This window comes from Perna viridis, chromosome 13 (assembly GCF_037379345.1).
Source record: "Perna viridis isolate PV_CMFRI_1.1 ecotype Kerala chromosome 13, ASM3737934v1, whole genome shotgun sequence".
NCBI classification, from domain to species: Eukaryota; Metazoa; Mollusca; class Bivalvia; order Mytilida; family Mytilidae; genus Perna; species Perna viridis.
The window spans coordinates 17,470,974-17,498,133 of record NC_142457.1 but is presented as its reverse complement, the minus strand read 5'-3'; the positions used below and the strand labels follow the sequence as shown (position 1 = coordinate 17,498,133).

The 27,160-nt window shown below is 34.6% G+C and overlaps 2 protein-coding genes across 2 annotated transcripts; both read right to left on the bottom strand.

The window, feature by feature from the left end:
• Positions 1–487: 487 nt before the first annotated feature.
• On the bottom strand, positions 488–12,747 carry LOC148599787 (failed axon connections-like). Its single transcript, XM_088558029.1, has 5 exons — positions 12,543–12,747; positions 7,932–8,128; positions 4,164–4,278; positions 2,758–2,895; positions 488–792 (listed from the first exon to the last, which is right to left on the bottom strand). The coding sequence occupies exons 1-5, from the start codon at positions 12,729–12,731 to the stop codon at positions 625–627; spliced, it is 807 nt and encodes a 268-aa protein (XP_088414155.1). The 5' UTR covers positions 12,732–12,747; the 3' UTR covers positions 488–624.
• A 2,222-nt stretch (positions 12,748–14,969) lies between these two features.
• Positions 14,970–23,648, bottom strand: LOC148599786 (hepatic lectin-like). The gene is made up of 5 exons (XM_088558530.1): positions 23,514–23,648; positions 20,071–20,165; positions 17,962–18,043; positions 17,035–17,257; positions 14,970–15,045 (listed from the first exon to the last, which is right to left on the bottom strand). Exons 1-5 carry the CDS (start codon positions 23,548–23,550, stop codon positions 15,012–15,014), a joined length of 471 nt encoding a protein of 156 aa, XP_088414656.1. The 5' UTR covers positions 23,551–23,648; the 3' UTR covers positions 14,970–15,011.
• Positions 23,649–27,160: the final 3,512 nt, after the last annotated feature.

The window sequence follows — 27,160 nt, the reverse complement described above, 5'->3', positions numbered from 1 at the left end:
TTCAGCTATATCTAGGCGATGAACATAAAATGGATGATAAAAATGAAGATAATGGTGAATGAAAAATGGAAAAAGACACAAAAGGACAATATGATCGACGGGGTTAGATCGCCAGTGGAAATACAGAGAGGTGATTAGGATCAGGGAATTTAGTCTCTTGTGGCGAAGCCCAAAGGTTCCTACTCCGATAAAGTACCACAGCAGGGTTTTTTAACGTGCAAGAAACGTGACATCTTTCCCAACAGGTTGTACCACTATGGTTTACTGCTAGGTATTCCGTATTATGGCCTGTCGACCCCAACATGTAGCATGGCAAGAATACCTAAATCCACCACCTGGGGCACACAACACAGTTGCTCTGTGGGCAGAGCGTCCTAGCCCCCGCTCAGGGTTCTGAGCACTATTTAGTCTCCTTTTACGACATGCTTAGCGCTGCTGCGGGCCTAATTTGACACCCGGACTCACACGGGGCTCAACAATACTGACATGGAATACAATGTACATTTTATTTGTATAAAATATTCTGCTACATGTATTTGTACCATTCAGACAGAGCAAACAGTAGTGTCTGATGTTATATGCATGAACCTCATTATCTGTGTTAGTCTTTATAAAGTCTACTACTCATATTAGTTCCTTCCTATAATCATCCCAGTCAGTCCAATATTTAGCTTTGATTCTATCAACATATTCTAAAATATTTTGGCATTCTTTCTGGATGACCTCTCTCATTGGAAATGCGATTGGAACGTCTGTGATCTGGGTAATGAACCCAAATAAACAGCAATCTACCTGAAAAAAAAAATATTTTGTGAAGCCGACAAAGGTAGTGATTGTTTCTTTTTTATGTACATGTGTTTTAAAACTTCTATACCCCGTAAATGAAGATTTTTATAAGAATTACCCTGGCTATCCATCCTTAAAATTTGGAAACAAGTTGTGCATAATTGTTTTTTTTTATAAATTACTTATTCTTTCTCAAAAATGTTCTTGCCTCGCTTTGCGTTGGATTTAATGCTATTATCGCCCCCTCCCCTCAACGTGAAATCCTGCATTCACTCCTTCCCAACAGTTAAGTCGCTATTGAAAAAAAATCATCTCTTTATCTCTTAGACTATTTGTTGGTCAAGTTTTATTTTTAATTTTACCATTTTTTTCTTATAGAAACTAATTTCGCCTGAATATAACTGAAATATTGCTGCTCGGGCGTTAATTAAAACCCAAATATTCAATCAATCACCTAGAAACTACGTTATGTTCTGCACTGTAAAGTACAACTTTTCATCAACAATGGATCAGTATTCATGACCAAGATTTCTTTGTCTCTCCAAAATATACTACCGGTAACCCGGTTTCATGCCAAATATTTAACTTCACGCATTACTGCTAATATAGTATATGTATATCCCTTTCCGGATCAGTTTAATTCTTTTCTCATATCTTTCATATATTAACTTTTATAGTTTTTTTAATGATTATATTTTACATCTATCCGAAATTCAGTGACCTCCTTAAAAATCATGCATATATTCTTTTAAAATCGACTGAGTTGCAATGTTTATGCAATTTTATACGAAATACCGCAACTATGTCATATTTTGTGGTACCCTATGTTTGACCCGGAAGATAATGCTATAGAGAACGGACAAAGAGAAATATTTTGCATATTTTTTGGCTCTGTTTATAAACGAATTTAAAAACTTTAGTGAGCATGCTCACGATTCCCTACACATTCACATTTGAACTCTACAGAAAAGTCAAATCTTTACATCAGTAAAGGGCAACCATTCAACCGGTCTTTCTGTCAAGAAATTGACATGTACTGGATATGCAGTTTAACTAAGGTAATGAAAATTGGATATGCAATTTAACCAAGAAAATGTATATGGGATACGCAATTTAACCAAGAAAATGGATATGGCATATGCAATTTAACCAAATGAAAACGGGATATGTAATTTAACCATGATAATGGAAATGGAAAATACAATTTAACCAATAATGGGATATGCAATTTAACCAAGAAAATGGACATGGAATATACAATTTAATCAAAACAATGGATATGGAATATGCAGTTTAACCAGAAAAATGGATACGGGATATGCAATTTAACCAAAAAAAAAATGAATATGGAATATGCCATTTAACAAAGGATAGACTAACAAACAAACTACATGGATAGAAGACCAACAATGGTTTTATATTAAATGTAAATATATTATATGCAGCAAGTACGCTTTTACATCCATTCTTCAGTTTTTGAAAGAAATATCAAATAACATCCAAACAGTAGTGATTTAAGAGATATCTAGACGGATTTCATCAGCATAACATATTTTTTATTTCTTGGCAAATTTCTGTGAAAACGGTCTGTTTTATAGCCATATCAACCATTCACTAAAGATTGAAGGAAATCCGCCAAAAAACAACGTAGACGTAATCCAGGCGAGAAGCCTAATAAATCAATAATTTCCAAGTCCTACTCCTAAAAAAATGTTCCTCTTTGTTTGATTTCTGCGAAAATTAACGCCATTCAAACTTTTATTATTCCAGCCATTCAATAAAATTTGAAGGAAATCCGTCAGAAAAGGAAGCGCTATCCAGGCGACAAGACTAAACGTTAATCATTTTTCTCACTACCTGCATCTCCAAAAAGAGTGCCCCTTCCTTGAATAGCTTTTACACTTAAAAAATGGTGGAAATCCATAAAAATGGAGGCGTTATCTTTGCGAGAACTTTTTATATTCTACTTACTAATGTTAAATTTTCGCCCATCATAAAAGGCTTATCACCAAGATATTTTGAGATGGCCCTGATATCATCACTTCCGATTTTATAAATTTCCTCGTTGCTGTGTCGACCTATGCCATGCGACTCAGCTCTTTTTCGTACCTAAAATATAATGCAACAGTGTAATTATTTCTTCTGATACATGTATTAGGTATACAAATATCCATGTGTGTAATAAAAAAAACAAGTGTTGAAGGAGCATTAAACTCTTTTTCTTCTCCCCATTGGATTGTTGGATCTGACTTGTAATAAAGCATAACATTTTTATAATGTATCAGGCACTACATGAAATACTCCCAAAGAATATCGCTGGAGTTTATTGACCACAAAATCAGTCAATGCAATCTACCGCTTCCGTGGCGCTCACAGCATGGCAGCTACGTTGTACTTATTAATTTAGCGAAATTATTGTATGTGGAGAACATTTACGTGCAAAAAAATCAAAACAAACAAACAACATACAATCATGTATCTGACATCTTGCAGAAATTTTATCGGGTCCATGGTATATTTAACTTGTCGACAATTTATTATTTAGCTTTTCATTACCTGCGTCAGTTGCGTCCAATAATCCATATTTACATAAAAAATAATTGGAGCAATTGAGGTAAAATTTGCAGTCGAATTTTAGGAAAGTTTTTTTTTACATGATATGTAAAGGAACATAAATAAATGTATATTATGTATATTGTAAAATTGTAAGTAACAATTGAATTGTACACTGTGAATGTATTAATATTCGCGATCTACTTATTTTTGCTATTTCTGCGGTGGACGGAAAAGCGCAAAAATAGTAATCGTGAAGCAGATTTTTAACACCATAGAACTCTAATCGTTTTTTTGAAAATACGAAAATTGATACCCGCGAATATGTTCACTTGACAGAATTCGCGAAAATTACCAACCGCGAAAATCATGACGTTTATAGTAACACATAGTCTCGATTAAATGGTACATATACACGTACATGTACATGTATCATACATGTATATATGTTCACAACAGTGAGCGAATATTCCTTAAAAGTTTACGAGAATATTAAAATCATCCGAAAAGGGGAATTATTTTTAGGAGCTGATTATTTTTGATCATGTCTTTAGGTACTATATTTATTAGGGCGATGCTCATTTCGCTAAATCTTTACATTGTTTTGGTTTCATGGGACAGTCAGAAGCAGACTCCGGGTGTGGGAAATTTCTCACCGTTCATTTAAGAGTCTTGAACGTTTTTTTCTGTTTTTTATAGAGTTGCTGTCTCTTTGACACCATTTCTGTCAAGGGTCTGTGCACTCGTATATATTCCTCAATTATAATTTCCAATTGTTCTTTAAATTTACTACGTACACATTATTATTGATAGATTATACCTACAGTTTCGCCTAACCCTTTCATAAAATCAATTCGCTGTTGTTCATCTCCCTCCGCTATTAAGTAGTCCTTATACTCATCAAGAAAATGCTCCACATATCGATAGTAAAAGATGGACCTGTGTAATATAGAATGAAAGTGATACATTCAAAATAACAATCCCCAAAATAGTATCTCAAAATACTTTCAAACGTAAGCGTACTCCAACAACAGCTTGAAATTCTGTTCCTCCATACCCAACGTTAGAATGGCACCAAGTCAGAAAAAAGCTTGCCAGACAATCTTTAGCACTGCTGGAGCAACACATTTCGTTATATTTTGGTTTCTGCAGCGCCACACAATTGGAAAAAAATAAACCCTCAGATTTTGATTTGAATTAAATCTATTTTTAAGTATTGTGATGGCGAGACCTGAGCTACGTGTACAGGTTAAACAGAGCTACACGTAGATAAATGATGTGTTCAAGGATTCCCATTTCCTGACAACCAGGAAAAGTTATTTTTCGGTCTGTGAAAAAGTAATCAAGGGAACCAAGGTTATAGTGGTAATCAAAAAAATGTAATCATGGGACAAAGACCAGACATGGAAAACAGACATACACAACAGAGAACACAAAGTAACTAAACTCATACACAAAAAGTAACGGTCAGTTTCATGGTTCCACCTTCAATTTGACGTGTAGATAACTGAAATGTTTTTGGAGTTTGTTAAATTCGGAAAGCTGAAAATGGTTGTGGGTCAGTTGACTTTAAGTGGAGCTTTCACGTGGAAAGTTTTTTTTTTTCAAAAATACTAGAACGGTGAATTAGCATTGAATTTTGTCATCTTATCTTCAAGTTAGGCTATATATTTCGTATATAATTTTTTCTCCTTAGATACGGTCGGTACATCGAAAAAAGTTATTCACACAGGAGAAATGAAAAAAAGTTTTAAAAAAAAACATGATTTCACTTATGCTTCACATGAGGCATAATAGTACAATTAATTTAACAAACAATAATAATGCATGAACTAACATATATACACATGAAGTAGTTGTATGCAGATGAAAGAGTAATATATCTAATATACCATTCAAATGCAGACATTACAATTTTGCAAAATTTCGCCAACCCGACAAGTACATGTTTATCGTGACTATTCATTAATCTTACAGACTAACAATATTTCTGTTATTACATGTGCAGTTATGAACATGTATAATTTTTTGGCTTTCTTGACTAAAAAAGTTACAGTTAAAAATATAGTGGAACTCATCACCCAATACTAGTTTAATACAATAGATCACAAACTCATTCAGCTCTATTGATACGGAAAAATCTACTATCCTTACTCCTACAACGTAAGAGGTTGGAATTCCGTTCCTCCATACCCCAACCTCTTACTTCCGAGAGCCATATTGCATAACACTCGTTCCGACGTTCCTTGAAATCGGTAGAATTATAATAATGATAAGAAAATCCAGCAAGCCTAGACATCCTTTGTAAAACCTCATATTTGGTTTTTCAGGTTTTTTTTAGTGTGTAATTCCGGTTGATATAATTACGGATTTTAAAATTTGCGAAACGAATATATCAAATAAACCAACGAATTGCCTTTACCAACTTTAAGTTCGTTTTGTCCAAAATATATTGTATACCGTAAAATTACTGCCCTAATTCAAAATAGCTGGTTATTTTGACACATCTAAATTTAATAAGATTATACATCAAATCTGGTGGAAGCACAGTAAGATATTTTTTTCAAAACTAAAATTATATTTATTAATTGTATAATTTACACACATAAAATGTACGAGATATTTTCTCTTTTTTCCCATTTATCCCGAAAATCATTAAAATGGCTAGAGTTATCTCTCTTTTCTTATTTTGTAAGCTCATTATACGAGATTTATGCCTTTTACAGTTTTACATTAATTATGATTTTTTTATTCATAATTATTCATCATTTAAAAAAAAATAAGATGTGAGCTATTTTTCAAGTTTAGCTAAAGACACGAAACTAGTACTGAGCACTATTTAGTCGCCTTTTACGTCAAGCTTAGCGCTACTTTGGGCCTAGTCTTTTGACACCCGTGCGGGTCCGTGTGTCAAAAGACGAGGCCCATAGTAGCGCTAAGCTTGGCGTAAAGGCGACTAAATAACGCTCAGAACCCTATAGCCGGTGGCTAGGGTGCTCTGCCCACAGAGCAACTGGGTTTTGTGCCCAGATGGTGAAATGGGGTACTCCTGGCATGTTGCAAACTGGAATAGTCAGGGCATAGTACGGAAAACCTGACCGCAAGCCATAGTGGTGCAACGTGCTCCGCCGCAGGAGGCTAAATTGCCTGACCCTACCCACTTCTCCCTATTTCCTGTTGTAATCAAAATTTGTCGACCCTATCATACTTGTGTCTCATCCCATTTTTCATTTCATCATCATTTCATGTTCATTTTATCATCCATTTAATCTTCATATCCTGGATATACAAAATGTAGCTGAAATATTGCTGCTCTGGCGTTAAACATCCGCAATCAATCAATCAATCAATCGTCCTCTTAGTACCTGCCTGTAGGCATACATGTACATATGTATATTGTACTACCCTGTATGTCCCACGAAAAAGGAAATTTCACTTTCACTTGTATGAAGAAGTTTTCAATTCAACGAATTCACAAAATCTATGAACTGAAATATTTTTCCCTAAACCACGGTACCATGGTACCATGAATGAAAATACTTCCACAGTATGTAAGGCCTACTACCTCTCGTTACTTGCGCTACAAATTTGAGGAAAAAATAGATTTTCCATAAAGTCTTATATTTCGTTATATCTTTTGCTGATATTCTATAGCGTTTTTTTTTTTCAGCTACACACGTGCATACACATGTATTTATTAAATGCAATAATACTAAAAATAATAAGTATATACATGATTATATATGAGGATATGGGCCCAAGATTTAGATTTGGGTACAAACTTGAATGCTGTGTAGATGTTCACGTACAAATAATATAGTATTAATGCGTAAGATTTTCCCTACTTGTTCAGTTATTGGTCCAAGGCTTGCCATATTCGACTGAGGCGTAGCCTACGTCCAATACGACTAGCAGAGGACAAATAACTCAGCCAAAATGGAAACCCTTGTGCAATTATGCCTTTATTGACTAACTAGTCCAAAACATCATATTGGCTTAGGCCAATATGACAAATTGGACGGCTAAATCGCGTATTGGCGCACTTTTCAATTTTATATTGTATTGACAAATTTTATCATATTTATGCTAATACGTGTATCAATAATCTACATTATTGACTAACGTTTATTGCTACGCCTCAGTCCAATATGGCAAACCTCGGAGCAATAACGAACCAATATGGAAAACCTTACGCAATAAAACTATATTAATTTCCATATACAGTTATTCATAACACAGTTACAGGTGCATGTATTATTCTGATCGGATAGATGGCTAAAAACCATCAACTTGTGACGATATATTGTATTGTAATCGATCTTTCTGTTCATTTCTGTTTCAGGCTCTGTCGCTCAGTCAGTTGGCACCACTTTCCCGTAAAAGCTTGGATTGCATGTTCATTTTATCCTCCACTTCATGTTGATCGCCTGAATATAGCTGAAATATTGCTGCTCGGGCGTTAAACCCCAACAAACAATCAAACAAACGTAAAAGCTTGGTTGGTATTTATCCCCCAGATGTACATTGGTGTGACTGGGCATTCTCAGAACAATAGCAAGAAAGGGTCTAGCTAGAGACACAAATGTACTCACCACGTCATATGATCTTCGATCATCACAAGAAATGCTCTAGATACTGCCCTCTCAGCGTCGGTCAGGCACTTCTCCATGGTAACCGAAAAATAATCACTCAGAAATTCAATTATGAAATTACTGTCTGGGTATTCCTTTTCGTTGAACATAATAAACGGACTTTGACCTTTGCTTGACATGCCTAAATGGTCTACAATCTGAAACAAAAGCAAAAACAAAACTTCAATTACAAAGAGCATAAATTGTATAATTACAGATAACTAACTGTTTCTATCACTGCATAAAATTTAAGTTAAACATTAAATATGAATTGGTTTGTTGAATTTTTGTAGCTTACAATATTGAAGCACCAGTTAGAGAAGATCTGAATAATTGGCGAATAATTGGCGAATATAGGTCCGAGACGCTTAACGGTTCTTTGTGGATGCATGGAACTCGTTCGCCACAACATATGCCACGACATGCCGGAGATTGCCAATAGGCACATGAAAAACATTTCAAAAATGCACAAAAAAAAGCGACCTTAAACTTTAACGTTTTCGACAAAATGAAATTTTCATTGCCACCTGGATTATACCATGTAGAGTGTTTGCATATTCTTGTTAAGTGTATAAGTTTGTTTGTTTGTTGGGGTTTAACGTCCGAGCATAAGTGTATAAGTAACTGAGTAACTGAGTTTAAAATAAGGTACTATAATCTGACCGTGTATTTCACAGGCGTCCCGCTAATCATATAATCATATCGATATCACTATTCCGACCACCATCATCAAATATTGCGAGACCTAAGCGTTAATACTGCTTAACTAGTGCTATAACGTCATTCAAAGCGGTACAATAAAGCCAAATTCACTGACTACATCTACATATACAAGCAGAGAATACGATTACAATTATGTATAAATATCCCTCAGCAAAAGATTTGCTTGGACCTTTAAGTTCGCGTCTTTCATGGGAAAAAAATGGAAACACATTGGATTACTTGTAGGCTGGAGAATTTAGTATTAAATCATGATAAAGAATATGGTGTTCTTGTACCTCTTTAGCTATGTCTTTGAAAAGCGCCCCGCTTTCTATTTCTTTCACTTCGCACTTTGTACTTTTGCCAAAAATTCAGACCTAGGATACGTAAGGATATGTTTAGGCATACGTTACTGTAGTATATTTGAAGATACATGTATGTTTTATACGCATGCATACATGACAATACTCACTTGATAACTAATGATGTTCACTCTCAGCCAAGTCTCCAGCTTTACAGCAAATGACGAAATATTTGGCACCTCTCATGCTATTATCATATTATTTTTTTGGGGGGAGGGGGGGACGAGGCGAACAATTCGGGTCCCATTTTTCTTGCATCCATTTGTTTTGATATTCACGGACTATATACCTACACGCAAGGTTATATGGACACGGATGTTGGTGTATAATGGTTATTTAGTACTCATATGATTACACAATTGTGACAGTTGAAATAGTTTTCTGACCCAGAAAATGTTTACCCACCCAATCATATATTTTGACAATAAAAAAAACTTGACACCCATTTATATATGCCTATGGAATGCATTTATGTAACCCATTAATGTAATGCATTTATGTAACCCATTAATGTAAATACATTGAAAAAATGTCCATATAACATTTTTTTAGTTATCAATCAGGTCCAAAACTGAATAAGATTTTGTATCTTTGTCACTATCATCTTGATGTAATTTATTTAGGGTCAATCTGAAAAGAAATGCTCCCACAAAAGTCCTCGTGATGGGTAGCAGTTTGTCTTTTCTGCTTTATGTTCTGAAGAAGTTTACTGAATGGTACCCCCCCCCCTTTTTCGTTTAAGATTATGTGCATATTTTTGTCAATGAAGCCACGACAGTTGCTGAAATTGACCTAGGCATCACATGAAAATCTGGCTAAATATCATAATTTGCGGCAGCACTCACATGCATCCGCGATCAATACTATTGTGAAAGGAAAAGAGTGAAACGTGAAATGGAAAGAATTATATATAACCATGAAATCGATAATAAATACAAAAAATAACAGTTTTATATATTGTAAATTTCGATATGCTGTACACATGTTTCAAGGAGTAACCTCTCATCAGCAGCATTGAAATCAAAATATTAGAAAGATCATAATCAAAATATTAGTTGTATACCAGAAGTATCATAATCAAATCTATCAAAAGAGGAAGCCAAATCCATCACCGAGAGGTTCTACCATATGCAATGTAAGGAATGAAGCCTCGGTGTTTTACAAATTTTTTAAAGTTAATCAAACACCATGCAAGGGAAATTTCGCATCTTCCATTTTATTTAGAAATCCGTCTAATATTTACACTAATATTTAATGACTTGTTTCTTCGGACTACTGTTGATCACGTGGTGAGAAATTGTTACAGTTACCGGCCATCTCATGCGTATGAATATCTCACGTGACCTTAGAAGAAAAGTTTCTGAAGCTGAAGGGGACACCAAACGGGATTTATTAAGGTGGGTTACTGCGAGAAAGCACTCCCTAATGTAGACACAATTTTTTCATTACAGATACTATTAGCGAACAAGTTTTAATTATCTTGAGGGAAAGAATGGATATTTCTTTCTATATCTGTAGCTCCTCTAGTACCCTCGCGTCATCCCTCCATCTTGGATTTCTCCAGTTGAGCATCATGACAAATCTAAATATATTCTTTAATTTGCCTGACAATTTTTTGATGTAGACTTAAAATAGCTGAAAATAGTATTTGAGAGACAAAGTTTTATATATTTTAATATTGATGGGAAAATGAATCTTTTTTTTCTGCCAGTCAATCCGTTAGTACAGTACTTTCGCGTCAACCCCCCATGCTTCTCATCAGACGAGCATCATGCCAAATCTTCTGTATTAATCCTGTTTATTTTTTAATATCATTGATTTACAATATTTGTAAGATGTTCTTTGTACTCTGTCGGCGTATGATAAATAGGTATGAATCTATCATGAGCTCATAGTGCCGATAATTTATGATTATATTCATGTTATAACTTTTTGAATCAATTCATAAGCAACAACAGTTAAAGTATAGGTATTGCATGCTATATGTAACATGTATTCTTTTTCCGACGCAGTTATTTCCAGAATGAAATGTAGAAAATTACATGTAAAACGAACAAATTTTACTGATTGATTGATTGATTGTTGGGGTTTAACGCACGAGCAGCAGTTTTTCAGCTATATTCAGGCGATGAACATGAAGTGGATGATAAAATGAACATGAAATGATGATGATGATGATGAAATGAAAAGAGGGATGGGACACAAGGATAATTAGATCGTCAAATTTTGATTGCCATTAGAAGAAAGGAGGGGTGGGTAGGGTCGGGCAATTTAACCTCCTGTGGCGGAGCGTATCGAATACCACAGCAGGGTTCTTTGATGTACGAGGAATGTGGCATCTTTCCCAACACGGTGCATCACTATGGTTTGCGGTCAGGTTTTCCGTATTATAGCCTGACAACCCCAGCATGTAACACGCCAGGGGTACCCCATTCCACTACCTGGAGCACACATTCCAGTTGCTCTGTGGGCAGAGCGCCTAGCCCCCGGCTAGGTTTCTGAGCACTATTTAGTCGGCTTGTACGACAAGTTTAGCGCTGCTGCAGGCCTATTCTTTTGACATCTGGACCTGCACGGAGCCACAAACTTTACTGCGTTTGGCTATCTTTTTTTAAAGATAAGACTTGTTTACAATGTGTTACTTGTAAACAGTACAAAAACTTAGTTTCAATTGATGTATTCATATCATTGTTTGTCATCTTAATACAAATACACATATTTACAATTAACAACACATGCTGAATTGTGTAACGTAGTTGTTTTTGTCTAGGTTTAGAATAGATAGTAAAAACGTTATTTACCAAAAGTTTTCAGTTTCTGTTTATCTAGAATATTTTGACAGCATTGCATTTAATAGGGATGGGACTTTTTAGTTATCTGATTTAGCCATTGAACAAATATATGGGGTGCATTAGTACTGAAAGATACAATTGGTTTGAATGACATGAAAATACAGATTGTTTCTATCACAGTCTTGAATAACCTTTTTGTGTCTCTCAGGACTGCTCCATTTTTGACTTTCTTAGTAACTCTATTTAGTAGAGGTGAAAAAACCTTGGTTTTGGGTGAACTACTATGCTGATGCTTTGGTCTGATCGTATGGTCATAATTCATTTTGAAAGTTATTAGACACAAAATATGGCAAATTTATATGCTTTGACACAGGAAAACAGGATTCAACAGTGGTTTAACTACAGAGTCTTTGTCCATGTATGACTGAGGGAGAACTTGGAGCTGTATAAATATTTGCTTCGATTCTATGATAAGTAAAAATTTCTTGTAAAAGAAAGAATTGTAAAAATATTACTTTCCCTAGCTTAAAATATTACAATCCTTTTTTATGATTAGAAATGTGATTGTGCAGTAAGAAACACAGCAAAATATGAAGGCTTCATTGACTCACCACTTCAGTACTTTAATTGTAATTATAATGATGTAGTAGAGCAATACTTGCCAAAAGGCAGTTGCATAAGGTGATATTTAATGGTGGATGCATAGATGTACTCACTTCATATTTAATTTTGTTCACTCTTAGCCAAGTTTCCAGCTTCACAGCAAATGGCGAAAAATTCGGCACACCTCGTGCCATCTTTCTTGGGAAAACGAACAAATACACAACGTCCCGCTTCCAATCCGGGTTCCATTGTTTTTTCGTGGCCATTTTTGTTGATATACATACCTCTATATATAGATACATGTACGGGTTGTTTGCCTGTGGTAATTTAATACCCGTATCTTAACAAATGTGCGATAACACAATGTCACTAAAGTCAAGGTAGTTTAAAATACGTAATTATTTTTAGTTTTGTGTCCCCCCACCAGACAAAGTACAACAATATGACTTTAAAATCTGATATTTGGAATCCTCGTCCCATTTATTATTTGAAACTGATCTTGTACTTTGTTATAATTTCACGTTTATGAATGATCTGGTGGAGTTATAATCACCAACAGATATTGTAATGTTGAGGGCAAACATGTACATGTAATAAGATTTCAGATCAAATGGAGCTGGTGTCCGTCTATCTATCTACCACGTGCGCTTGTTCATCTGTCAACATTTTTAATCAGCGCATTTATTCCTTAAGTACTCAAAGAACTTTCATGAAATTTTATAGGAAGTTTCGTTCGACGAAATCGCATGGCATAGCGACAGGTACGGCTAGCTAGCGCCGTACCAATAATTTTCGTTGCCAGAACAGCATGACGTACCTAAAATTCTAATGTCTTTGAAAGAATAATTAAGGTATTTTATTACAAAAACGTAACCAACAAAATTCAACCATATTTCAAGCACAAGTCAATACTGATTATTTCAAATTCCTATACTACACCCTTGGCATCAAAAATTTTCAATTATAAAAGGCTATTGCAGAACCTCAAGATTGAGGACTTCATGGCTAAACAACCTGACTGTTCTTGCAAAAACTCTCCATTCAAATATGGTCCTTCCGGTCACGTCGTTACGGGAGATTTTTCCATCATCGAAAACGAAACTTGGTTCCTTGATCACTCTACGACTAGTGTGCTCCCATAACCCTCTGGCAAGGCGTCATTCTAGCCACACCAATCCAGATTTGGATGTTATGCCTCTGCATCATATATATATATTCTTATGTATGATGTTTTAATTATTATCTTACTCAGAGGACTGAAAAGGGAGATAATCCAACTTCAAGGGTTTTTTTTACGTGTTATTAAACATCGTTTGTATTTTGATGAAATTGTGTAGGAAAGTTGGGCATGATATGTTATATACAGTCGAACTTTACTCGCTCGAACACTCGGGATTTCTCGAACACAATTCAAAGTACCAAAATTTTCTCCAATATAATCAATATAAATAACCATGGATTTCTCGAACTTCGATTGATCGAACACTCGAACTGACTAGTCGGTCCGTTCGGTAGTAAATCTTCGCGAATAACCATCACTAACTCGTCAGCCAGTTTGTCAGCTTGGATATTAAAAGGTGTGAAAAAAAGTTCGAGAATGTTCCGAAGTCGGTATGATGAAAGCATGAAAGAAAACCAGATATTAAAACAAATTATTGACCAAGGAACTCGAACTCTGAACGTTTTTAAAAGCGAACACAGCATTTTTAATGTCCACAAATCAACATAATCTTCCGAAAGCGAATGAAAAGGATCCACCAACTAACACAACTATGTCAGCAGTAAGCATTTTCTAACGATAAAGTCGAACTCGGACAGGCAACGAAAAAATCCGGAAATATTCGAACTTCAATTTCTCGAACTCCCGATAACTCAAACACATTTCAATAGTCCCTTGGAATTCGAGCTACCGAGGATGTACATTTGCAGAGGGACATATTCCAAAACCAGGATCTTACATGATTGTTTAAATCTCATTATTCTCTTTAGCACAATTCCTCTTAACCTTATTTTTTACACACATTAAAAGGATTCTGATTTGATAATTTTGAAAAAGGTTCGGCATCGTGTTACAAAGGTTTAACCTCCGTGTTTAAAATTTAAGTACATGTAGCAATCCAGCTAAGAATCATGCAAAATGTGATTCATGGGTAAAAAGCCTACATATTTCTATTTTTGATATTTTGTTTGAATTGCCATGGTAAACAGAAGTTAATTCAGTTTTTCATATAACCCGTGTTCTTAGGATATAACAATTATATAGAATCTATTGAATTTTCAATGTTGATTATCTTCCAACGGCAGACAGATTGGAATGAATAATAATACAAATTTCATAATATAGACCCATAAAACAACTCCCTTACAAAAATAAAAATATGTAGCCTTTTTGGGATGTATCACATTTTTCAGATTTTGAGATTTTGCATTATTCTTACAAAGACTACTACTATATCTTCTCTGCTCACAATATCTCTAGTTAACATCATTTGTTTTAATATCCTTTTAATCTCGCTTTTTTTTCTAGTTAAAAACGGTCATTCACAAGCTATATATTGAAATTTTATTTCAAAATCTCCAGTCTAACCAAGAATAGAAGAACCACCATCGATTGGTCTGTAAAATACAATAATACCAATTATGTAAATACTGCAAAATGTAAATGCCGTTCATCTGTTTCAAAGAATGATACCAATCATATTATTAGAATGATATAAATAATGCAAATTGTAATATGCTGTTCATCTGTTTCAAAGAATGATACCAATCATATTATTATAATCATATAAATACTGCAAATTGTAACATGCTGTTCACCTGTTTGAAAGAATGATACCAATCATATTATTAGAATCATATAAATACTGCAAATTGTAGTTTGCTGTACACCTGTTTCAAGGATTAACCTCAGAACCATATACTTAGAAAGTTCAAGATTCAAAAATAAGTTGTACGTTTAAGAAGTACTCAAAATATAAAATATCGACTTAATATTTGTATATAATGTTAAATAAATAGACAGACAACAGATATATTAGAAGTTTAAGAGTACTTTAAAAACAAACTTTCACAAACTTTACTGTCTCGACACATTCTTCTGTTTAACATGTAAAATTCTTTTTATTTGTATATTTATATGGTGAAAATTGTAAAAGTATTATATGTACGTTAATGGAAATCCGGGCGAAATGCGGACTGAATGTAAACCTGAGGAGGGAGTTATCTGATCAGTGGCAAATCCAGGGAGTTTCTAGGGTTTGGATCCCTCCTATTACAGGGCACCGAATGGGACTTGATCTTTTTGTAATCAAAATAAATTTTGTGTCACAAAAATTAATTGTGTGCCATAAAAGTCAATTGTGTGTCACAAAAGTCAACTATTCAATTTTGTGCCACAAAAGTCATTTTTGTATGAAAATTAGTTTACAGAATCCTTTGGATGTGCAAATTAATTCTCTCATTACGATTTTGTAATCAGGTCTCTCATTGGATATAGTAACCGCAGGTATCGCAGGTTTCCGATTACTTCGAGCAAGGGCATATCATATGGTTGACGCGCTTTTCTGCAAAAGTAAGTAATAATTTATTAGGTATTACTTACTTTTGCAGAATAGCACATCATCCTTATGATAATGTCCTTACTTGAAGTAATCGGAAACCTGCGTCTGCGAGACCCGCGATTACTATATCCAATGAGAAACCTTACAAAATCGAGATGAGAGAATTCATTTGCATACAAAATTGACTTTTGCAACACAAAATTGAGTTTTATGATACAAAATTAACTTTTGTGCTAAATTGCATGCAAAGGTGAATTCGTTATTATTATGAAATTTTGAAAACACAAAGATGATATTTGTTACAAAATTTAATTCTGTCATAATTTTTCTAAGTTTCGTATGCAAATTAATTCACACAATCCAAACTAAACTAAATTGCATACAAAATTGACTTTTGTTACCCAATATCCAAATTAAGCAACAAAAGTAAAGTCTGTGATACAAAAAATAAACTTTGTCATGACAAAAATAAATTTTGTCCACTGAAAGATTACTTTGTATGACAAAATTTAACTTTGTAGTATGTAATAAATTTTGTTAATCTGTACTCATTTTTGTTGAACAAAATTTACTTTTGTCTGTACAAATATCAGGAAGCAGTTGTATGTCTGCGGAGGAAATTTCATTAGACACTACACTGTTGATTGGGTTATTCGCGTGCTCTGGAATTCACAGAATATAGAGTATGTAAGTCTCGTTCTATTTTCATTTTCTTTACCGGAATTTACAACGTAGAACGTATTGAAAACCGAAGACCGATCTGCATTTTATTGTTTACTTCCGGGTACGGTACTCGAAACGCTATGTAACAATGCAAAATCTTCTATTTTATGTTTTTTCTTAATACCTTTATCATGTAGAAATAGATATTTGTTATTTTTTATCGGTATTTTTAACACAAACAGATGTTTTGCCCTCAACGTTCTCTAAATGACAAGTCTCCATGCTTTTGAATGGTAGACTAGGACCCAATCTCGTGAAATCATGGTGTCACATGACGAGACTTACATACCCTATTACGGTTAATGTCAGACTGAGTACTTACACATGCTCGCAAACGAAGTAGGCTTCGTCGTCACAATGTTTGGCTCTCCAACTGTAATGTTTATGACTATCAATGTAAAGGCAGTTTTTGTCGTTGCTATTGTCTTGAACACTGCCGACACCGAGGCCACTCAGGTCTATTTCTGTGTTAGTGTTAGCCCAAAGCCAGTGTCCTTCTCTTAACATGTCTGTTCCATCGATCCAAAACGCATTGCCGTGCTCATCTGCAAACGGATTTTCTTTTTGGTTATAAATAGAAATGTATGTACACGTATATTTGGGATGTACTTTGAGGCGTTCACCTGTAACATGACTACATGTAAGTCGAAGTCTCTGTAGTTTTCTTTTATAAATCGTCTGCACTAACACTACATTTGCTACTGATTTATGGATTTGATTTTGGATTCGTTTCCATGACCTTTCACTAATTGTACTTCCGGGTCGTCTGAGATAACTTGGAACCGTTAATGGAACACGAGCCTGTGGTTCAAGTGGAATGAACCGTATTTGGAAAACACATTTGACTAATGGAAACTTGAAAAAAGAAGGTTCATTTTGAATTTTGAACTCCTGTTCAGGACTGTATCAAAAAGACTATAGGATTAATCTCAGTAAAAACACTGCATGGTCGATTTGCTTCAATATCTTAAGATTACTCCTTACGACTTTTCGAACTGAACTAAGGGTTATAGATCACATGCCAACTAGGGAAAAATCTTTCAAAATTGTGTGAATAGACCCTTTTCTTTTAACTATGGGTTAGCCGATGAACAAACGTGAATCATGCTAAATATACACGTACGCCTCCGAGAGGAAACAACTTTGTCACGCATGCTCATCGAATTTTCAGAGAAGTTTAATTCTTAAACTCATACTCATGCCCGAAGTAGTTGACCGTTAATTTACCGTAAATATGGTTTCAACTTACGACTGATAAATGTCTCAAGAAAACTTTTCGTTTGTTGATTTGGTATTTGCACGAGTTCCCCATGGAAGGCCTCGCAAAATGCCTGGAATAAAGTAATAAATTACATGCAACTTGTACGTCAATCATTAACATCAACGCATGTATTCAATTCAGTTGTAAATGTAATTAGTACATGTAGATCAATAGAAATATAACTCACATTAAATTGAATTAGTTTTCCTTTTCTCTTTCGACTACCCTGGACTTGACTTTTTATGAGTAACTCGGCTGATGCTTTTAGAAAAGCAGAGGCCGCTTACCCTACCGGTGCATCTGGTCCACGCTCCTAGTTTTAAGTGGTGTCCGAATTGGTTGCTCATTTACTTCTATTACTTTGTATGTATTATTTTGTTTATTTCATAATCTTTGTTTTTGTTTTGTTTTTTTTGTTTTGGTTTATGTGTCTGTTTTCCATGACTGGTCTTTTCCCTGGATTACATTCTTTTGATTTCACCTAGAATCTTGGGTCCCTTTATTACTTTTTCATTGACTATCTTGAGACATGGTGAATTACCCCTAGCTGATTTTAAGGCGGACTCTTACTTTAAACAAACTCGAGATGAGGAAAAAAACAGAGGGGAGGAGCACCATCAATATATTAATAAAGAAAGGAATATGTTTCTTTATTGATGCGCATTTTACATTACATGCTTTTGAGTGAAAAATAATTTAATTAATTTGACAATGTACATTTTATGCAAACTCTCGAAACCAACACAATCATGCTATGATGCGTATGTCAAGAATTGACAGTAGTAAAACTTGGTACAAAAAAAACATTAGTCTTGAAAGTTTAATTTGATTGTATGCACGATCAGAATAGGTAAAAAGACAAAATATTCAATATCACATTGAAGTGCACTGAAATTGTACATTAGTTTTAAAAGGCAGATAACTCTGTCAAAAAAAAACCTAATTTTTCTTACATTCTATTAAAAAAAATTCTGAGCAAATCCAGTGACTCAGAGATTCAATAATTGGCCTTAGCATTCAAATCAGACTTATTTCTATAAATCAGTAACATCATAAAAAAAAACAACCAAGACTAATACAAAAATCAACACATACTATCTTAATTAGTACAGCGGACGGCTAAGGATTTTTCGAACTTGAATGGGCATAGAAGGTATACGGTTATAATATTTCAATGGAAAGATAAATCAACGTAGTTTTTAAATATCATTCTGTTCTAACTGAAAAGTGGTGAAGTTTTCTGCTATTTTGCATTAATTAGAGGATAAAATATATATATATGATTCTTGTATATGTATGTACAAAAATAAATCTCAAAATCTTAAGTCTTTTCGCCAAAACGTAACTTAAAGGTAAACTCGATACATTAGTTAATTTGTCTTTGTTCATAAAACAACCCGGGAACTAGACAAATTGTCCGGAAACAATTCCGTATTATACAATTTTTAGTACAATTATAGTTTGAATGTGTGAAAATTTGCAACATCAAATTCATTTTGTAAAGTTCTTGTTGCAGATCGAATCGAAAACGTTGTGTTTATTTTATTTGTTATTCAGTACAAAATATTTAGATATATATTGTAATTTTCTACGGTGTCTTATTATCTCGTAATTATTGAAAATGTACAAAAATGCAAACATTTTAGAGGCAATTTTGTTCTCTGATTAAATAGCCAACCTGTCGGAAAAAGTTCTTTGTTACATTTTTGAAATTCTATACATGTGATCTTCACATATAGCTTGTTATCCGATGCCTACAATAAACGATTTCACTTAAATGTAATGGAGTCGATAGGTCTTTGACCCCTCCTCTAATTAATGCAAATAGCAGGAAAGTTACCGTTTTTCACTTAGATAAGTACGATATTAAAAAAAAACATTGATTTGTCTTTCCATTGACATATGATATAGCCGTATACCTTCTAGTCCCATTAAACTTGTAAATTAAAGCACTTTTTGTTACCTGTCCACAGCATTTAATTACCTGACGATTAATTCAGCTTTAAGATAAAATGTTTATCTCTTCTAGCTCGTGACATGTTAATATATCATGGTAATGCAAAAACATACATGTAAATGAAGTTAAAATTAACGTACAGACGCGTCTGTCCATTTTAGCTTGGTTACACCGACAAACCAACATGAACCGCCACTCTCAGTCCAGTCTGCAGGACATCCGCCTTCTACTGCAACTGTGTAAAAAATTAAATATATTTTCATAGATATTTTTTTATGAACTATATTTATTAGATCTACGTGTTTCACAAGAAATTTTGAATCGAATATCACAAATAATTATTTTGAAGTATGTTGATTTCAAATAAAAAAAAATCAGGTACTAGCAACTCTGAAATCATATTGAAATAAGGAAACGACCATTTGATTCTAAAGAGGGGTCAGAATATTTATTTTTGGAAAGTTGCGAGTCAGTATATTTTCAACTGTATGGTAATAAACTCTGTTGCTACCTTGAACTTTCACCTCTGACCTGGCTGTGTTCTAATCTGATCTGAGGTAAGAACATTTACTTATATTTTCCAAGATGTGAAGGTCAGATTTTATTTCAAATTGCTAGCCCCCTTTTCCCCTCGGAATGAAAAGGTCGTACACATAAACCGAAAACGTTGGCTTATAGTGCTATTCGCCTCTACGAAACTTGGAAAGCATGCAAAAAGAACAAAGAAAGTATACACAGAAAATCTATACTAAACACTGGGGCTGGAAGTCACTTACTTCGATGAGGAGGAAAGACAAGTCATCTTTGACAATTTGAGGCTGCTGAAATACATGCCATATTCGAAAATGACGCTTAAATTTGGTCAGTGAGGTTTATGGTGATGACGGAAGGCGAGTTACGTTTTACAAATTGTAACTACATTTTAGTGTATTCCTCGGCTACACAAGATGAAAAAGAGTCACAATTTATAGTGTACCTAGAAATTGTATTGAGGTAAATATATTGTCCAAAAACATAAAAAAGTCGCAAAAAAATGTAAAAACTGATAAGAATACACAACTATGGCTATAATTCTAAAACACATGCAATTTGAAGTCCAATGAAAAACAGGTAATAACATTTCATAAAATATGTGCTCTGGTTGGGTAAGCGTGTCCTGCTCCACCATGCAGCGCTACCCGACACATACTGTAAGCTAACTATACCAATTCTAGCATGCAGAACTTGTAGGTGGCATTTAGATTTTTCGTTAAATATCACTGTAAATCAAGAACAGAAAATCTAGTCACATTTAACACGGACGGAGTGCATATGAGATTTTTTTATGCTATACAGAATATGTGCTAGGAGAAAATTGAAGTAGTAAACTAAGAAATATTTCAGAAGTCCCTCTTTTTTGGGGGGGGACGAAAATGGTGATCCCTTTACACAACCAATACCACATGACGTCAATGCCGGATAATTTCTTTATATTTCTCAGCAGGTAATGACCCTGATAGCCCAGGCACCAATAATAGTTCCCTTATCAGATCCAGAACCGCCATATATTGTCTAAGACTGACTAGACAAGGTATATGTAGCGAATAGATACATGTCGCACTTCAAATCTGGTCAAAAATTTTGAACAGTTTACGGAAGTTCAATTCTTGTCATCTGATTTACATGTATAAACGTGTACATGTAAGCTTCTCACATATTTTTTCGTTAGGCCATTTCAAGGTTCTGTCTAGAATCATACAGATAGAGATTCTTCACCTATTTGCACTAGTACCTTAAAATTCGGTGCAAATTTTACTTACTATGGAATTCCGTCACCTATGACGCTCTTCTCCTACATAAGCAGTCAAAAAATGTCTTCCTCACAGATGCTTCAGGATACATATCTGAAAAATTCCCAACGATGTTAGAACTGTCAAAAAACAACCAAAAATTTGCATCGCAAATTTGACAGTTCTAACATCGTTGGAAATTTTTCATACCTTTCTATACGTTTATATATCTTCCCTATATCAATTTGATCCGATGGAGCAGTGTAGCGAATAGAGTCGTCACATTCTGTATAATATTGATTTGTTGTGACATGCATCATTAATTTGATCCTCTATCCTACATAGTAACATCTAAAATGAACGGTCCCGTACTACCATACATCGTGTACTAAGTTACAGCCCTAGATTAATCCTACGAGGAGGAATGACCTGGCCAGCGAAAGCTATATTTCTATATAGCCTAGCTGGCCTAGCTGGCCGAGTGGTCTAGGGCGCTGGACTTTGTGCAGGCGGTGACATAGATGTCACAGCTATACGAGTTCGAGTCCCGCGGAGGGAACGACCAAAAATTTGCATCGCAAATTTGATAGTTCTAACATCGTTGGGAATTTTTCAGACCTTTCTACATAAATATATATATATTTAAACAACTAAATCTAAATGTATTGAATATATTTGAGGCAAAAAAGACCAAATTGAGAAATAATATGTGCCACTCATTGTCAAATTCTTACACAGAATGGTATTTAAAACCTTTCTACGCCCTACGATTGGACTTCAATGGTTGCAATCTCGCTGCCAAATAGTCTGATATTTTTGATGAATTCGATGCATTTTTCATTTTCATTTCCAATTTGATATTTAACTTTACGTAGCTTTCCCTGGGAAAGATGTATATTACGAAATACTTCTCGATTTGATATAGTGTTAAATTGTGTTCAAATTTCAAGAAAACCGTATTTCCCGTACTTTTTATATTATTCTACAAAAATACAACTTTCAGGGACAGATCCGTGATTTCACTTGAGAGGTGTATGGTTTTAATAGTATTAAAGCTGAACGAAGTGAGCCAATGTAAGTTTTGGCAGTAGGATTTGTGAAAAATTCAATGTATAAACACGTCATCAAAATGTACATAATTACGATCATGCACAGTATATCAAAAATTGCGTTCATTACATTATTTTTCCGACGTAGTCGGTATAGTTTCGCTCTTTAACCTTGGCACTAAAGACGCTCTTCTATAGAAACACAAGTCACCTGATCGTAATTCGTTTCTCGATTGGCCAAATACGAAAAAAACTGTATCGAAATTGCGTGCCATGTGTTATTTTCTTGAATGAAATTTAGAAAATTTTTAATAAAAAGAACAAAATTTTACTGCGTCGGCTATCTTTTTTTTAAATATAGTACTTGTTTATTTTTTGTATTGGTGAATTACTGCAATTTGTGTAGTATTTTTCTCCCCCAGGTTTGTTGGATACGTGAATGCCAGTTAAACAAAGAGAAATATTCTACAATCAGGTTCCTGTGTCGCAAAGTCAATAGACGAATTTATTTATACAAAATAAAAAATATTGGTGCCTTAAACAAAACCAGTTCAATATGAACAATTTGAATATGTCAAAAAATTCTAATTTGTAAAACTGCAGCAGGTTTAAAAAACAATAATTTGTGTGGTACGTTTGGGCTTACCCCTATTGGTTGAAATGGTGCCAGTAAGAGAAAGATAAACTGTCGCAAAGTCAGTTGAAGGATGTTCATTTCAAGAGTATATTTTTAAATTTGAAGCAGATTTGAAGTACAATGCTTACCTAATACAATACTGGCGAGAAATATTAAGACCTTCATTACAGTAGACGTCCCTCCTTGGTGAACAGGTAAGACCAATGATTTAACACAAACAGATTCATATCTTTTACATGCATAGGTACGGAAGCCAAGAACGGCCACGCCATTTTGTTTTTATTTTTTCGTTTTTTTTTCTTGAAAATTCATGATACTAACTTGAATATTCAAGAAAGTTTCTTGAAATTCAAGATATTGACAAGAAAGTTAGATTTTAAGACAGTTTCTCATAGTTTAAAGATAAAATGCCTAGCATTAAGTTCACTACGACGCCAGAATGAATAACACTCAGCTGCATGACAAGTCAGGCAATTGAGACATACTTTATTCTTGGTTTGCATCACAGAGAGATTCTACATCTTTTGGCACATAAACATAATATAGTTATAAGTGAAAGAACTTTAAAGCAAAGGCTCTCAAAAATTGGATTATTAAGACGAAAATGTACATCAAATATATTTGAAGCAAACCTATTTATTTTACAAAAAAACTGAAACTTGCGGTCGACAACCTGTCTATCGTTTGATGCATCTAAATATCAGACCATGGGATTTCGTACTTGTATCAACAGAGATGCAGTCAAAATTCTCCTTGGACTGCTTGACCATGAAGGTGTAAAATGTCGGTCAAAGCGTAAATTGTCACGGCGAACATATGTATTGACGGATATGTTGAAACCCTTCGGGATACGTATACATGGTTGCCCTATTTATTTCACAAGAAACTGAAACTGAAACTTGCGATGGACAACTCGGCTATCGTTTGATGCATAGTAAATATCAGACTATGGGATTTCGTATCAGCAGAGATTGCTTTGATTTTTTTATTTTTATCACAAGCTAGAAAGGACCACACGGGCCAAACAATATACATAATTAAGTCGCCAAAACGAAGTTTTGCGACTTATTGTTTTTGCTCCTTTCTTATTATTATTATTAAGTCGCCGACCACGAAGTGGAAGTGATTTATTGTTTTCACTGTGTTCCTTATTATTATTATTAAGTCGCCGACCACGAAATGGCGGTGACTTATTGTTTTAACTGTATTTCTTCTTATTATTATTATCAATTTAATTCTCCTGTCATGAAAATGCATTGATTTGACCGCACGTTTTCTCGAAATCTGATTGAGATAAAAAATTCACAGGAAGTTATAACTACTCTTCGAAAGATGCAGAACTTCAAAATTTTTATTCCAGTTGCCGCCATTTTTTTTCAAAATGGCCGCCGAACTGGACGTACCCATTTCTTTACAACGGAAATTGGAACATCCCAGACAGCATGCCTCCGCTGTGCCAACGTTGGCCGATGGTTGGATCGTTGGCTCTTTGTTGGCGTTGGCAAAACAACGTTGGCCCGATGTAGTAGTCCATAGTTATGGAATTACTTCTTCTTGATTTATTTTTTAAACAAAATGGTTTTACTTGACAACCAAATGATTGAATACGAAATTTTGAAATTTTAAATACTTCCATATCATAAAAAGGTTCTACGTTGGCCCAACGTTGGTCCAACGTTGGCCCTACTATATTTGAACAACCATTTAATTCTATGTTTCCTTTTAAAACTTGTTTTAGAAGCGAATTTTGCGTGAGAGTATTGTTAAATTTTGATTTTTAAATCAAATTCATAATTACATGATTTGCATTATTCAACATTTGTCCAACCCAGAGCCAACAGTAAGCAAACACTGAACCAACATTGAACCAACGTCAAAACGACTTGGGTAACAAACATGTTAAAAAAGACTTAATATTATTCTTGATGGAAATATGTATGTCGGTCTCAAGAAAGTAAAACAAGAAAGCAAATTCGGATGTATGAAAGCAAATATTGTGATATTGTGTTGCATCTAAACTGCGATACTAAGTTGGGCCAACGTTGGCCCAACGTTGAAACACCAATATATATATTAATACTTCTTTCAAAAAAGTATTGTTGGCTCTTTTCTCGAATTATGTTAACTGCAAATGACTCCGTTGAACCAACGTTTGCCCAATGATGTCTGGGGTCGTATATCTCGAAAACTGCTGATCAGAATTTGACGAAACTTAGTAATTATATATTAAGCGCAATAGTCCAAACAAAATCATGAAAAAAATCGCGTGCGTCTCGGCCGCCATTTTCAAAATGGCCGCCAACGCGGTCGAAAATTAAAATTTGTCCGATTTCGATGAAAATTGATATCTAGGTTCTCTGAGTCGCCCGATTAATAATCTTCGGCTTAATTCACAGTTGGAGCTACGAGTCGGTCGCCATTTTCAAAATGGCCGCCACGGCGTTCGAAAATTGATATCTAGGATCTTTGAGACGTCACGATTATTTTCGGCTCAATTGGCAATTTGAGCTACGTATTGGCTGCCATTTTCAAAATGGCCGCCATCGCCCTCGAAAAATCAAAGTTGTCTCATTTTGATAAACAAAATTGATATTTAGGTTCTTTAAAACGCCCCGATTAAGAATCTGCGGCTCAATTGATAATTTGAACTACGTATCGACCGCCTTTTTCAAAATGGCCGCCACCGCGATGAAAAATTCAAAGTTGTTCGATTTCTACGAAATCTGATATCCAGGTTCTTTACGCTGCCTCGATTAATAATAAGCAGTTCATCTGACGATATATTTCTCAAAAGACAGATCAGGAAACGGGAGGCGACTTCTACACGTGTCGCGGAAACGTAAATTTTAATTATTATAATTATTATTATTTTAATTCTCCTGTTATAAAAAAATGTTCGACGTGTCCGCCCCTTTTCTCAAAAGTGGCTGGTCCGATTGAGATGAGAAGTTAGAACTACTGTTCGAAGGATGCAGAACTTCGAAGAAAATATCTAGATGCCGCCATTGTTTCAAAATGGCCGCCAGACTGGACGTACCCATTTTTTTCACCGGATATTGGAACATCGAATATCTCGAAAACTGCTGATCAGAATTTTACAAAACTTAATGTATAAATTAGGCTCAATAGTCCAAACAAAGCACGAAAAAAAATCGCGTGCGTCTCGGCCGCCATTTCAAAATGGCTGCAAACATTCTTAAAAATCATCGTTTATAGTTCTTCCCTTATCTCATTTCTAATATAAGAAGCAAATACATATCGGTCAGATCATGTTTATCATCTTAAAGTCAATATTCAATTCTTTCATTATCAAGATACACAATTGGAACACAAGGACATATCCTATCAATATCAACATACTCAACTTTGCATACTTCAAGAGATTCTCTTGTAACAGATTTCGACATATCTTCTGCACCATACAAAGTTGGGATAGAATACAATATATTAACAGGTTTTCCATGTGGTCCGGGGCGTTCTTAGAGGCTCTAATATGATGAACGTTCCTTGTATTAGCTACACCAAACTCACTAAAAATCAATAAAAAAAAATCCATTGATTACAAGCAACTCTGAAATTCAGTCATCCTGGAAACAAGGTGCCTGGCAAACTTGATTGCATTTTGAGAACTAATTAAAATAAAATCTGACCTGAACTAGTAATGTAGAGATCGAGGCAAGGGTCACCTTCAGATCGTTTATCAGATTTTTCGGCTTTCAATATAAAATCACTGGCTATTAAAAATAATGTCGAAGTAGTCAAACTTTGTGGCAGT